The sequence below is a fragment of the Pleurodeles waltl genome, chromosome 3_1 (genome assembly GCF_031143425.1).
Source record: "Pleurodeles waltl isolate 20211129_DDA chromosome 3_1, aPleWal1.hap1.20221129, whole genome shotgun sequence".
Taxonomy (NCBI): domain Eukaryota; kingdom Metazoa; phylum Chordata; class Amphibia; order Caudata; family Salamandridae; genus Pleurodeles; species Pleurodeles waltl.
Genome location: NC_090440.1, coordinates 1,896,253,533 through 1,896,267,876, shown reverse-complemented (window position 1 = coordinate 1,896,267,876; position 14,344 = coordinate 1,896,253,533). Strand labels below are relative to the sequence as shown.

Here is a 14,344-nt window from a genome sequence, read left to right as displayed (position 1 = left end):
ATTTTCTTCTATTCAAATTGATTTTAAGCACTACAGTGATTTCCTGGCAAAGGTGTGTTCCATATTGGTCAGTCAATTACGCTTCCCATGTTTTTCCTCCTCCCCATCACACCAAGGAGGAGAATAGGCTGCACAGGTAGGCCCCTCATAAGGCGGTTAGCTGTTACATCAACAGAATTAAAGGTTTAAGATCAGATGACCAACCTTTTTGTCTGATAATTGGGCAAAAAAAAGGGCAAGGCAGTCCAGTAGAGGACAATGTCCCGGTGGACTGTTTGCATCAAAATCTTTTATGCCTATGCCAAAAAGGAACCACCAGAAGGAATCCGAGCTTATGCTGCCTGTTAGAAAAATATGGTTAATTATATGCTGTGGTTGAGGGACCTCCTTGTGTATTAAATTAACAAACCTGTCTTGAGTCAAGCCTTTGGTGAAGCCTCTCTTTACCAGGTCTAGGAAAGAGCAGGGCAGTCTTTCTATGGCCCTCTGTCTAGTAAAGATGTGATCGGAGGTCTGGATGCATTGGGTGCCACATGTATGCTCACAACGTGCCCTTGAGGGTTGTGGTGACTACTAGCCAGTAGGCTACCAGGTCCCCTCCTGCCTGATGACAACTTCCTGCAATGTGTGGCATCTAGCTATCCCAGAGTATGCTATGCTTCCATGGTGAGAGAACAATTCGCTCAGTGGGTGACGCCTGTTAGCCCAACCTAGAGGTGTGGCTACCTCAGGGCTAAACATCCATGGAAATATTAGTTTGGCAACTATTTCCCCTCTCTCTGTCCCTGACACCAACCTGTCCACCAGGAAAAAAGGGCAGCCCACTCATGTGTGTCCACCATTTGCACTTCAAAGGTGGCTTAATCTTTGAAGCTCGCCTTTTGGGCTTACACCGTGTGTGGCTTCCTGTCATGGAGAGTTAACATCTCTCCCAGTGGCTAGCTTCTTGTGAGTCCTTTCCTGGATGCCATTCACACTTCTCCCCAGGGGGACAGAAGGCCGTCCTGAAGCCAGCATCTGCAAATGGCCACTGGAAAACTTGGACAACAGAATGGCAACTTTCTAAAGTTGCCTTTTATTCAAAAGTTACATTAAATTCGACTTGGGCATCAAGCCATTTAATATAATGATTCTTTCTATACTTTAAGTACCAACTTTAGTAGTCACTCTCAAAAGTTAGCACAGCTGCGCTGTCAGCGTGTAACCCTGTTCTCACCAAAGGGGTTCCTAGCCTTTCCACAGTAAAAAGGACAACTTGGGGCTATTATCTTTTGTACATATAAAAGCACGTCCTACTTTTTAATATACAGCATCCTGCTTTAGGGCTCAACAGACCTAACTTAGGGGGTGACTTACACATTTTAAAAGGTAGATCTGGACTTTGTCATTAGTTTAAATGGCAAAGTCAAGTTAGCAGTTTTAACTGCTTTACCAGTCTGCATTGGCAAGCTGGGAGACATGTTTTACTTTGTCACACTCATGGTGACACAATAAGTGCTGCAGACCATGAGGGACACTTTAACTTACAGGCCCTGTGTACCCCTGGTACCATATACCAGTTCATTATGCCAATTGGTATAAGTCAATTAAACATTCACTTTTGAGGGTAAGAGCACTGGCACTGAAATCTTGTTTGCAGACCTCAGTGCACTCTTAAAGCCAAACAACCAGCAGCATCAGTCCAAACCTTTGGGGGCGATCATGCAAAAAGAGACATTTCCTTACACTACCAGAGCAAAGGCATCTTCTTTGGCACTGGCTAGGGGAGTGCCAATAGTGGATACATGCAGTGTGGAGACATGGCCTTCACTTCACACATGCACCAAGCATTACTGCTTTGACTCAGAAGAGAGATAGGATATCCATTTTGCTCATTAGTGCTTCATGATTTTCTGGTGTCACCATGCCTTCAGACCCATTACCTGGGAGGGGTCAGTTCTGTGATATCTATTCAAAATATGTGGAATCTGCAAGTAGGAAAATATCTGTCAGAAAAAAAGTTACTTACCTCTGGTAACAATCTTTCTGGTGGATACTCTACCTGAAGATTCCTCACCAATCTTCCCACCTCCCCTTTCTGAGGAATAGTCATAGTAATCTGAATGGTAAAGTTCCAAGTTAAAGTTGTTGCACTGCAAGTTCAGTGTTGAAGTAAGCTTATTTTGTTTTTCTGCCTCTAAGAAAAAGGACGAAGAACTTAAACATCAGGGTGTCAGAACACTTATTAAGGGCTCCAGGGACGACATGCTCAGGCAGTAAACCAAGGACAAGATGGAACAGATGCCACCTATTGTGCTATTTCATGATTTCCAGATCCAGCATGCTATCTGGGAATATTCAAAAATTGAGGAATCTGCAGGTAAATAAGAGTATCCACCAGAAATATTGTTTCTGAGGGCAAGTAACTTTTTCTTCTATGGATGTGGTCTGATTATCTAGATGAATCCCTCAAGAAAAAGCTGCAGGGATTCTGTGTGATATGTAAATAGTCATGGGTAATGTTTCTGTTTTTTTGCATGTTGTGGCCAGATCAGTTTTATTTGCTGTAACATTTACATTGTTTTTGATGGATAAAAAACGCAACCAAAGCTCCCTAAAACTGGTGGAAAAATTGATGATGGAAAATGTATGTTACTGCTTGAGGTTATGCATTTTGGACTCTCATGAGTATTCCAAAATAAATTCATAACATCTTAACACAAGCATGACACAATGAAAGTCAAAAATTCCCTATCGCTTGAAAGGATTCAAGAAAGCAAATTCTGCACTGCAGGAAATTCCAACAAAAATGACATATACTGAAAGACTTATAGGATACAAAAATGAAATGTACCAACAAATATTGCTTCAGATTTTCTCACGGCTTCTACTGGATTTGAGGATTCATGAATACTGTCCATTCCATAACCTTAAAAACACAAAATGGAAAATTAGAGAATTATTGCATATCATATAAGCAATGATATGGTGTAAGGAGAAGAGAATATAGGACGGATCCACGTCTTTACAGTGTGCCAGAAACAACGTCATTATAAAAAGTTTGTAAATAATAGTGGGGTAACGTACATTGTAGGTCAGTACTTTACATTTAAAAAAATATAACTGTGTTGAATACAAGTGTATCCACACTCAAAACTAAATGCTAACTAAATTAGCTCACAAATTGACGAAGGAGATGTAACTGTGAAAAAGTTTGAAAACAACTTTACAAAAATTTCCAGAAAGGGTCAGATCAGAGTTTGTGAATGCCCACAATGCCATATTTTTACTATAAACTTCTGTTTACACCTCGAAATACCTTTGTGAATAGGGTCCAATATTGGTGACAGATACAAAATAAACTACAACACACTTTAAATAAAGATGTTCAACAAAAAAATAAGTGACTGACAAGAGCAGGAGAATGTGACCTCGATTTCTACCACAGTAGGTGGGAGCCCACCCAAACCTCCAATTCCCTGGTTAGATCACCTTTCCACACATGCCGTTCTCGATCAAGCTCCCTTTTCTTAATATGTCTTTGCAAAGCATATGTTATTAAAACTTTCTTTAAAACACATCACCCACGAATTGGTTCTGTCACCTTGAGAGTTACAATAAGAACTTAAAGGCACTGGGTAATGTAAACTGTTAAATTAAAATGTATGCTTATGGAAGTAGAGCCCACCAAGAAGAACCATGGCCGAAGTTCATTAGGGATCTCTGCCCCTCTGTCAGTGTGGCTACGCGACCCCCTAGGAACACCAGTAAACAAGAACTGCTAGCCTGGCAATCATGGAGACCTGTGCTGCAGGGTGTGGGATTTGCATGCACAATGGAACCACCTTTGGAAAGCATGAATGGTGTGGTTTACAGTTTTAGGAGGGCAGGGAGGACACACAGAGGCCTTGTGGATAAGAGTGCACAAGGGCATCTGTTGAGGCACCCTGTGTGGAAACCATAGAATACTGAGTCTCGTTCTGGGGGCTTTGGGGGAGCGACGGCCTGCCCGGTCTCCCCCCGGGCAGATTAGGCGTGGGTGGTACACCATGCAAATCTCGATTGGTTCAATGGGGCGGAAGGGTGGGTTTATGGTGTGGCTATATATTGAAGGGGCAGGGCGTGGGCTGCCTCTTTGGCCATTTTGCCACACCCAGGGTAGTTTGTTTTTGCTATTCTTGTGAGGTAGGCCTTAGATTTAGCAGTAGGTTAATTGCATTTTTATTGGTACCTTTTGTTTATATGTTAGTGATAGATAATTCAAGTAGGGTTATCGAGGCTTTGAAGGTTTTGCAGGAGGAGGGCAGGGAGGATCTTCTTCAGCAGGGGGTTTTGGAGCAGGCATGGGTGGGCTTGAAGAGGCCTAAGAGGGTGTCGTCAGAGGGCGTGGGGGTGGTCGTTATGGCTTGTGCATCACCTTTTCGCTCCTCGAAAAAGTTTAGACAGAAGAGCGTTATGGGACGGAAATATGCAGAGTCAGTCAATGATTCCGCTTTGTCCGAAAGGTTTGTGGGCAGTGACTCACCTCGGTGCGTTGGAGGTGCCAAGAGAGGCAGCACAAGATTTGCGCGGCGTGCAGGCGCTTCTATACGGCAGCGTGTAGCCTCTCGAGGGAGAGGTGCTGCGGAGTCGAGTGCGGTGGCAGCATCTGGCCGCATGGGGGACCAGGCGAGTGTGCATACGCCTGTTTTGTTTTGCTGGGAGGGGAGAAAAAAAAGCAAGCCCCACTTCCCTCGGAGATGGTTAGCTACCGAGGGGAGGGGTTATTATTAGGAAAGTGCATGAGGTATGGGAACCAAGATGGCGGCGACCATCGCTGATCGGCAGGAGCCGATTGTTGTTTTGTCGGATTCGGATGAGGAGTGTAGGTTGGGCGAAGGTGGTAGTGTGCCTAATTTTGGTCTGGTTGGTGTCCACCCCATAGTTAGCCATGGCGAAAAAGTGCAATTTGTGCCCAGATAGGTTAGTCCTATGTTGCACAAAGTGCAACATTGGGATGTGGAAAATCGGACAGTGTTTCACACAGGGCAGCTTGTTGAATTTATTGATAAAGGTGAAGTTGGCATGAAAGGTATATTAATCGGGGAAGCAGATGTTAGTGGTAGCGCAGGTAGGGCACAGGTTAGGTTGGAGTTTTGGCACCCTGGTGCTTCAGTTTGTTTACCTGGGTGTGGCAATTCACATGCATTGGGCGGGCATGAAGAGCATTTTACAGAGGCAGAGCTTGGGCGGCCTGCTCCCAACTAAGGACCCTCGGTGGGGGTTGGAATACCCCTAAGACACCGGAGCAAAGGGAGGGCAGAGCGTTGTTCATGAGGAGCCTTCAACCAGCTGGAGCGCTGGTGGTTTGGTGTAGGACATTGGTATTGAAAACAAACTTTTGGATTTCAATGAGGTCAATGAGTATGAAGGTTTACTTGTTGGGAAGGAGGGGGGGTTTAGGAGGGCAAGGGAATAACAGGATTCAGAGTTTTGGTGTTTTACCGGAGCAAAGGAAGGCGGCGGTCCGGAGCGATTGTCAAGGTGGAGAGAGTCAGCTGACCTGCTTGTCCGGAAATTTACCAAGAGATGAGGAGAGAAGTGCTATTTCGGGCATGGGTAGAGGGGTCATTCTTGAAACAGGGACATCTGTTGGGAGGACATTGGTCAAAGATATGGGTGTTCAGGTGGGAAATTCGGACAAAGATGAATTGGTTCAAAAGGATGCAAACTTGGAGGTAAGTGTTTTGGTGGTAAGTTCAGGTAGGGCAGAACCGGAGCGTTTGGCCCAGAATCAAGGTACTGGTAGTCAAGTTGAAAGTGCAGTGGAAGTGTGAAGAATAAAAAGCTTCCGTACATGGGAGTGTGGATGCCTTTGGGGGCGCATCTCACTCAATCTTTGAAGGACAAAATTTGCAGGGGGAAGTTAATTGATGTATTTAAACTGTTGCGCAGGGAGATTCAGGCCAAGGAAGGGTCGAAAGAAGAAGAGTGGGAGTTGGCACGCAGGCCCAAAGTACCCACTACAATTGAGAATTGGACTTCGGCATTTTTTATTTTTGCCAGTGTATACTGTGAACGCTTTCCAGATCAGTGTGTGGCTTTATTTAAATACATGGATATTGTTCGGCGGGCTCAAATGGATTATGGTAGTTTTGGCCGGTTTCGATACGATGAGGAATTTCGTGCCAGAATGGCTGTTTATCCAGATAAGGAATGGGGGGAAATTGATAATGAATTATGGATGCAGTGGTTGAGGACGGCACGGAATGTGCCAGTCATGCATACGGCTAGTGGTTTACCTTTACAGTATAAACCCTTTCCAGGCCATCCCACCCATTATGGGGTGGGGAATGCTGCAAGGGGTCAATTGCCACAAAATGGGGCTTGCTGGTCCTTTAATAGCGGAGGGTGCACGAGGCAGCAGTGTAAATTTAGGCATGACTGCTCAAGTTGTGGATGTAGACATCCTCCAATTTTTCTAATGCCTTGTGGGCATGCACCGGGGTTGGCAGGGATCGCAGGGGAGAGGGGGTGACAGGGGTAGGGGCCACGTACAGTATTTGGCAGGTAAAGGGCCCTACACCTATTAAGCTGGATGCACTAGGTTGGTGATTGCTAAGTTATCCCAAGGAGTCTGAAGCGAAGGTTCTGTGGTGGGGATTTTCACTGGGTTTAGGCTTTGTTATCAGGGGCCACAAAACAGGAGGTGGGCAAGGAATTTGAAATCGGCATTACATCATCCGGATGTTGTGAGGGAAACATTGAGGAAAGAGCTTGTCCTCAGTAGAATTGTTGGTCCATTTGATTGTTGGCCTCTGGACAATTTGACCATTTCCCCATTGGGTGTTGTGCCGAAGAAACAACAATGTGAATTTTGCTTGATCCATCACTTGTCTTGGCCGGTTGGTGCATCCATTAATGACTTTACTGCCACAGAAGATTCTGCAGTGCATTATGTGTCAGTAGATGAGGCAATTGCATTGGTGAGACGGTGTGGTAGTGGGGCAATGATGGCAAAGTCTGACATTCAATCCGCTTTTAGGCTCCTTCCGGTGCATCCGGATGATTTTTCTTTGCTTGGTATGCAGTTTGAAGGTGCCATTTATGTAGATAGAATGTTGCCTATGGGCTGTTCTGTTTCGTGTTCATTGTTTAAAATGTTCAGTTCCTTTTTACAATGGTATTTTCAGATTAGAACAGGATATAAACTTGTAACTCATTATTTGGATGATTTCTTTTTCGTTGGTGTTTCTGACTCAAGTGATTGTGAGGAGGTGTTGTCTGTTTTTCTGAGAGTCATGTTGGAGATAGGAGTTCCTTTAGCGTCTGAAAAAACTGAAGGTCCTACAAATTGTTTGAGTTTTTTTAGGAATTGAATTGGATTTGCAAAAAATTGAAGTATTTTTGCCTACTGACAAAGTGCAGTTATTGATTGGGTTGCTGGAGGAGGCAGTACAAAAACCTAAATTGGAGTTGAGGCAGGTTCAATGTTTATTTGGGCATTTAAATTTTGCTTGCAAAGTTGTGAGAGTTGGAAGGGCTTTTTGTAAAAGGTTAGGTTTTGCTATTAGGGGAGCGGTTTTGCCTCACGATCATGTCCATTTGCAGGCAAGTGTTCGGGAGGAGTTGAGGATGTGGATTGCCTTTCTATGGGATTTCAACGGAGTCACGATGCTGGTGGAGGATGCAGATTGGTTTTGGCAAGTCCAAATTTTTTCTGATGCAGCAGGCGCTCATGGTTTTGGAGTTTTTTGGGATGGGCATTGGGCTGCGGAGGCTTGGCCAACGGCATGGAAAGAGGCTCACCACAGTATTGGATTCTTAGGCCCATATTTATACTTTTTTAGCGCCGCATGTGTGTCATTTTGCGTCAAAAAGCGTCGCAAATGCGGCGCTAAAAAAGTATAAATATGGGCCTTAGAGTTTTTCCTGTTGGTGGTGGCATTGTCTATTTGGGGTCATGCATTAGCTAACAGGAACGTGGTTTTCAACGTGGACAATCAGACAGTGGTGAACTTGGTTAATTACCAGATAGCCAAGGATGAAAAAGTTTTACGTCTTCTGCAATTGTTTTTATTGACATGTTTGAAGTTCAATATAATGTTCAAGGCCAGATATGTTCCAGGTGTCAATAATGATATTGCCGATGCGCTATCTCATTTGCAGTGGCGGAGATTCTGTGGGCTTGCACCGGGAGCGGACGTGCAGAAGACAACAGTTCCTGGGGCATTATGGGAGATCGGAATGTGAGGATGCTGGAGATGATTCAGCAGTCTACAGCCCCTCCTACGCGGCAAAGTTACGATTGGGCTTGGTCTGAATTCATTAAATCAGGGGCGGTTAGAAGATCTTATGGGGTTTTGGTTATTAATGAAAGGCGGGAGGATGCAGTTTGTTTTATTATGCAGCAGATAGAGTTGGGTTTGTCTGCTGTAAGTATATCTGGTAAGTTGTCTGGTATTTCTTTTTACGGTAAGTATTTTTGGGGTTATGATCCAATGGAAGGCGAAATTTGTAGGAGGATTATTGCGGGATGGGCTAGGGAGGGGGGTGCCGGCGCGATCAGAGACGCCCTAGAACGTCACAGTTGTTAAAAGAAATTGTTTTGGTCTTGAAAGATGTTTGTTTTTCCCAGTGGGAGGTGAGTTTAAAGGCATTATGCATGTCATGGCTTTTTCACGGAGTATTTAGAGTCTCAGAGCTTTTGGGTTTAAAAGGTAAGGAAGGTATCTTATGCTCGGAGGTCAAGGAAATGCAATGTGGCGTTTATTTGTGGTTACGGGCTTCAAAAGCGGACCAGTTGGGTAAGGGTAGGGAGGTGGTATTGCGAGGGGTGCAATCTCCCGAGGGGCCAGTGTACTGTTGGTGGTCCTTTGCTCGTAAGTTGCCGGCGAGTTCTAGGTTGGTATTTGTCCACAAGGATGGTTCTACATTGAAGTCTCATCAGTTGCTTTCAGTTCTGAAGATGTGTCTGAGGAGGTTGGGTTTGAATCCAAGTTTTTATGGTACTCATTCCTTCAGAATCGGGGCTGCTACAGAGGCTCGGCAGCGTGGGTTCTCAGACAGGGCAATAATGGATTTGGGGCGCAGGAAGTCTCAGTGTTTTCGGCCCTATGTTAGAACGAGTCTGTTTGAGGATTGTTGTATGTAGTTAATTAGTCTTAGTTCATTAGGTAGTGTTTTTTCATTTTTTATTCTGCCTACAGGTTGTGTAGCTGGCCCTCACAGAGCAGTTTGTTCGGTCTGGATAGTAGGGCATTCGTTCGTTCGGTGGGCGGAGAAACAGGCATCATCAAGACACTTTGGAAGACAGTTGGGTTTGGACGTGGCCAGAATTAGGATATCTTGGATGGATAAAAGCGGTATGAGGTGGGGTGAATTGTTGTATTTCCTTTCAAAAAGATTAGCTCAAGGGGTGTGTCCTGATCATTAGTGGCATTTAGGCGAAAATGATTTGGTAGCTTTATCAGGCATAGGACTTTTGAAAGCCATGAAGATGGATCTTTTGATGATTAGACAGAGGTGGTCGGGGACACATATCATTTGGACAGAATTCATTCCTAGGAGGGTTTGGAGGGGAGCAAATTCATTTAAAGGTATTGAGAAACAGAGGAGGAAGGTGAACAGGGAGATGCAGGGTTTTTGTTTGGCTGAAGGTTTTTCGGTTCTACAGCACGGTGACATCATTCATGGAGATCCACACCTGTTTAGACTGGATGGTGTACATTTATCGTTTTTGGGCAATGAGCATTATTTGCTGGAGTTTCGGATCAAGATATCAGAGTTGTTGGGAGTGAAGTTATGGGATCAGCAGTAAAGGTCATGATTTCTTGGTGGGGCAGGAAAACGCCTGTCGGGTTTTCCTGTGTGGCGGGGTCTTTACAGATATGCTTTGGGGGGGAAGGGTACGGATGCACAAAGTTGAGATGTCAGGGAGTTTTTGACAAGGAACAAAAGGGAGGAAAAGGCAAAGGGAAATACAGAAGGTGGACAGCAGGACAGATGGTGTGCTGGTCTGGTCGGGGCAAGGTGGGGATGGAAAGGGTGCACTGATGAGGGGTAAGTTTTGTAGAGGGTGTGGGTGGGATTTTTAGGATGTGTTTATGTATTAGTGAGGTGTTATCTAGTTTTGTAAGGCTAAATGCCGAGGTTTTATTGTCCAGACCTGTTCTATTAAAGCGGCCTTTTAACCCCCAAGTCTGAGAGTTGGTGGTTTGTGCGCTGTTTCGCCTGATTGATGTGGGGGAAATTGGCCACACCCTTCAGCGAAGAGTGCGAGCAGGCTGTGCAAGCAGCCAGAGATTGTCCACACTTATAATCTTGGGTTTAGGCTGGGAGAATGCTGGGCAGACCGATCATGCTGTTATAGATAATCTCCACCCATACTTTGCCATCACTGTTTTATGGAGGCCTCATTACAATAGAGTGTCAATTATTCAGGTTTTATGAGATATGAGTTGTCGTGCTTCAAAGAGTGTGCAGAATTGTACTAGTCGATCTTTCCCCTTTAAAATAAGTCTGAAGCAGAGACCCCACTCCACACGTTTTAAAGAAAATGAGGAAGAATCAAATCTGGGGCAATTCTGTCAACAAAAAAAAATGTTTATCAAATCCCTACACATGATAATTGATTCCAACCATGTTATCGAAATAACGTATCTGATAGAAACTTCTAGCTGCAGAATCCTTACCTTAAAATTATCCCAGGCGTCAGACTGGATCCGGAAGATTTTTACCATGAGCAGTACCCCTGCGCACCGGGAGGTGCCATTGATTGGCTTCGTGTGCATCATTGACATTGTACGCGCTGGAAATGATGTTCGTGGCACTTATATAGGCGCCACCCAAGCACGCTGTCAGTTCTTTTCTTTCTTCGCCAGCCAGTGCAGATCTGAGAGGAGCTACCCCTTCAGTCACTTTTTGACTGTGCTTTTTCAATGTTTTGTTGAGCCTTTTTTGAGTATTTCCTCCTGGTGTGGCAGGATATCATCAAAAAAGGTCGGCTTCAAACCCTGTGGTCCTGTCACCAGCTGATGTCAGTGTCAGAACCCCACCTTGTTTGCCTGTGGTGCCTCGAGCACAATCATGACCCAAAATGGTGCTCCGACTGCCACTCGATTAATCCAAAGGCTTTGAGGGAGAGCTCCCTCAAGCTAATGGTAGCCCTTCATGCAACTGTGCCGGTCGCTGTCCCGGTTGAGAGGAAGGTCCCAGGATCGATCGTGGAGTCCGAGGTCATCGTCCCATTCGTAATCTTTGGGACGTTCGGTTAAGTCTTGGCGCAAGAAGAAAATTAAGTCAAAGCATGCTTCAACTCCTTAGCATCCATGGGCTGGCAAGAGCAGGAACGTCTTCATTCTAGGCCTCTCTCTGCAGTTAAGCCTGCACCTGGGCCGACTGCGCTTCCCTGAGTTTCCGGCAGCCAGAGCGACCACTGCTCAACTAAAGGAATTTAATGATGCCATATGCCCCATATTTGGAGGGGGTGCCTCCAGCATGCCTTTGGGGCCCTGCATGGTTGGGAAAGGCCCCTGCTAGTTCTGCACCTGCAGCTTTGGCCTCTGTACCAGTGGGGCCCCAAGGATCCACCTGGATCAGGACAACACAGGTCGTACCACCTCAATCTTCTCCGGCACCATTCCTGATGCGACGCTCCCAGCACCGGTGGTGCCATCCTCATTTTAATCCCAGTCTCCGATACAGAGTTTGAGTGGTGTCGCTTGATGCCGTATCAAGAGCCTTGTCTCCTAGATCAGATCCTGAGCCCTATTCCAATGGGCCTGCACTTGGGGAGGAACGGGAGGGGTCAGTGGACCCTGAAGAAGTCCAGCCTTATAAGCAAGACATTGAGGAACTGAGTGAAGCTAGTGGCTGCATCCTTCCCCAGATACTGGCATGCGTTCTCCCCCTATCTTGGCTATGGAGAAGGGAGCTTCTTTTGCAGTGGTGGTGCGGAGGTCCTCGACCTTCAGTTGCCCCCACTGGAGGTCAAGACCAATTTCTTGACAGAGGTGCTTTAGCCGGGAGTCTCCCCATCTGAACCCCTCCTCCCATTTAATGAGGCACTCACAGATGTGCTTTTGGGTACCTGGTCCAAACCCAACACAGGGACTCCTGTGAATAGGACCATTGCGTATCGCCACTGCCCCTCCCCAAGCCTTCTCATGCAACACCCTACCCCTGAGAGTTTGGTGGTCCAGGCTTCCACCTCCCATTCAAACCTGTCCTGTTCCCTACCACTCCGCTGGATAGGGAATCCAAGAGACTGGAGACACTTGAGAAGATGTTTTCTTCTGCCAGCCTGACACTGTGGTCAGTGTACATCGCATTCCTTTTCAGCCACTACTCCCACGCTCTGTGGAATAACGATGCACAAGTGCTGCCTATGGTCCCATGCTCTCTCAAGCTGTAGAAAACAGGAGAAATGCAGCAAAGTGCACAGTTCACTGTAGACTTGGCACCACTGACTCGCTGGGCAGAGCTATTTCGTCAGCCGAGGCCCATAGGCATCATGCCTGGCTTTTCAGGGGATGGCACATCTTCTTTGTTGGACATACCGTTCAATAGCTCCCGTATCTTCGGAGACAAAGCGGACTCGACGCTCAAACGTTTTAAGGACAGTCGGGCTATGGCATGGTCCTTAGGCTTATCTTCTGCCCCACGCCACCCTCAGTCCACTTTTTGCTCCTTTTGTGCTATGGGAGAGGCTACCAGCCGGGCCAATTCCCAGCTACCATGCTGTGCATGGTCCACAGACCCTGTGTGGCTGAGAGTACACTATCCACATGCCTTGTGGATCAGGCAGCCAGAGGTCAGATCAGTCCACCCCCCTCCAGAGCTGCACCCTCATAATCTGCACTTATATCATCACAACGTCCAGTTGGCAGCATGATATGCCATCACCTGGCCCACTGGCTGTCCATAACATTAGACAGGTGGGTTTTGCAGATATAAGGGGCTACTCCCTCCCCTTCGTGACTGCCCTACCCCCCTGCCACCATCTCGAGATAGTCTTATGGACAATCATCTTTCTCTTCTCTGCAAGAGTGTTGTAGCTGTCTTGGCCAAGGTAGTTATAGAGAGGGTCCTGATGCCAGAAGGAGGTCATGGTTGTTATTCCCACTGCTTTCTGGTACCAAAAAAGGACAAAGACCTTTGTCCGATCCTAGACCTATGGTTCCTCAACTCCTTCCTCAAGAAGGAGAAATTCAAGATGCTCACATTGGCTCAGGTTTTGTCTGCCCTGCACCCAGGAGACTGGATGGTAGCGTTGGACTTGCAGAATGAGTATTTTCACATTCCTATCCTGCCCGCTCACAGGTGTTACCTGTGGTTCATGGTCAACCACAAGCATTTCCAGTTTGCCCTGCAACCCTTTGGCCTGACCAGCACCCCTCAGTATTTTACTGAGGGGATGGCCATGGTTGAAACTCACCTGCGGAGATCAGGGATGTCAGTCTTCCCCTATCTCGACAACTGACTTTTAAAGGTGGGCTCATCCCTGGCTGTCGTCTCCCATATCCAGATAATGGCAGAACTCCTGCATTTGCTGGGGTACACTATAAACATACCAAAGCCACCCATGACTCCTTCTCAGATGCTCCCTTTCATCAGAGCCCATTCTGGACACAGTGCAGTTTTGGGCTTATACTCCTGATCAGCGAGTACAGGATATTCGGACTATGATATCGGTGTTTCAGCCTCTTGTTATGCGGTACCTACTTTGGTAATAGGACTGCGTGTTTGGACAGCAGCACCATAGAGTGTGAGAGACTAAGGGCAACCCACACCTTTAGTAGCTGTCGGCCTAATTCCTAGTTAGCTCACAGTGACTCACTCAAACCTCTGAACCCATGGGGTAAAAAGTGATTGTGGCAACCTGAACATGACACTCTGACTCCCCAAGGAAGCCGTGGCAACAGATCATACCGCTTTCACTTAGTAACTCATGCATGCCAAGGCGAGACACAAAGATGCGAGATAAGCTTCCAATACATCTATTGAAACAATCACAATATGCTGTGAAAGGCATGTGCTGCCATAATTAGGTAGATGACACAAAGCAAGGTAATCGACATTGTGATCAGGGCAAAAAGGATAAATACCCCCACCATGATGTGTGTGATTCTAGATGTTCTAGAGATTCCTAATAAACCCTATGTTTTTATCCAAGAGCATAGTGGTTGTAACCCTCTGCCTGGTCGGATCTAAGGGGTGACCCCCATACCTGGATAGAATATCAGGAAGCGGCCTGTCATGTGGAAAGCAATCCTCTCAGGAAGCTGGGAAATCAGCACCAGCAAAACTGCTTATCGTGCAGTACACGTCCCAGGATGGTCATGGCCGGGATGCCCTCTACCTTCCTTGGGTCAGTGTGTAGTTT

At 46.3% G+C, this 14,344-nt stretch overlaps 1 protein-coding gene across 4 annotated transcripts in view; it reads right to left on the bottom strand.

The window, feature by feature from the left end:
• Positions 1–14,344, bottom strand: part of LOC138285719 (alpha-aspartyl dipeptidase-like) — a 161,653-nt gene that overhangs the window by 60,653 nt on the left and 86,656 nt on the right. For all 4 annotated transcript variants that reach the window (XM_069226030.1, XM_069226029.1, XM_069226028.1 and 1 more), the window contains one exon: positions 2,834–2,908. In XM_069226030.1, coding sequence (XP_069082131.1) covers positions 2,834–2,908 — 75 coding nt within the window. The remainder of the gene's footprint in view (positions 1–2,833; positions 2,909–14,344) is intronic.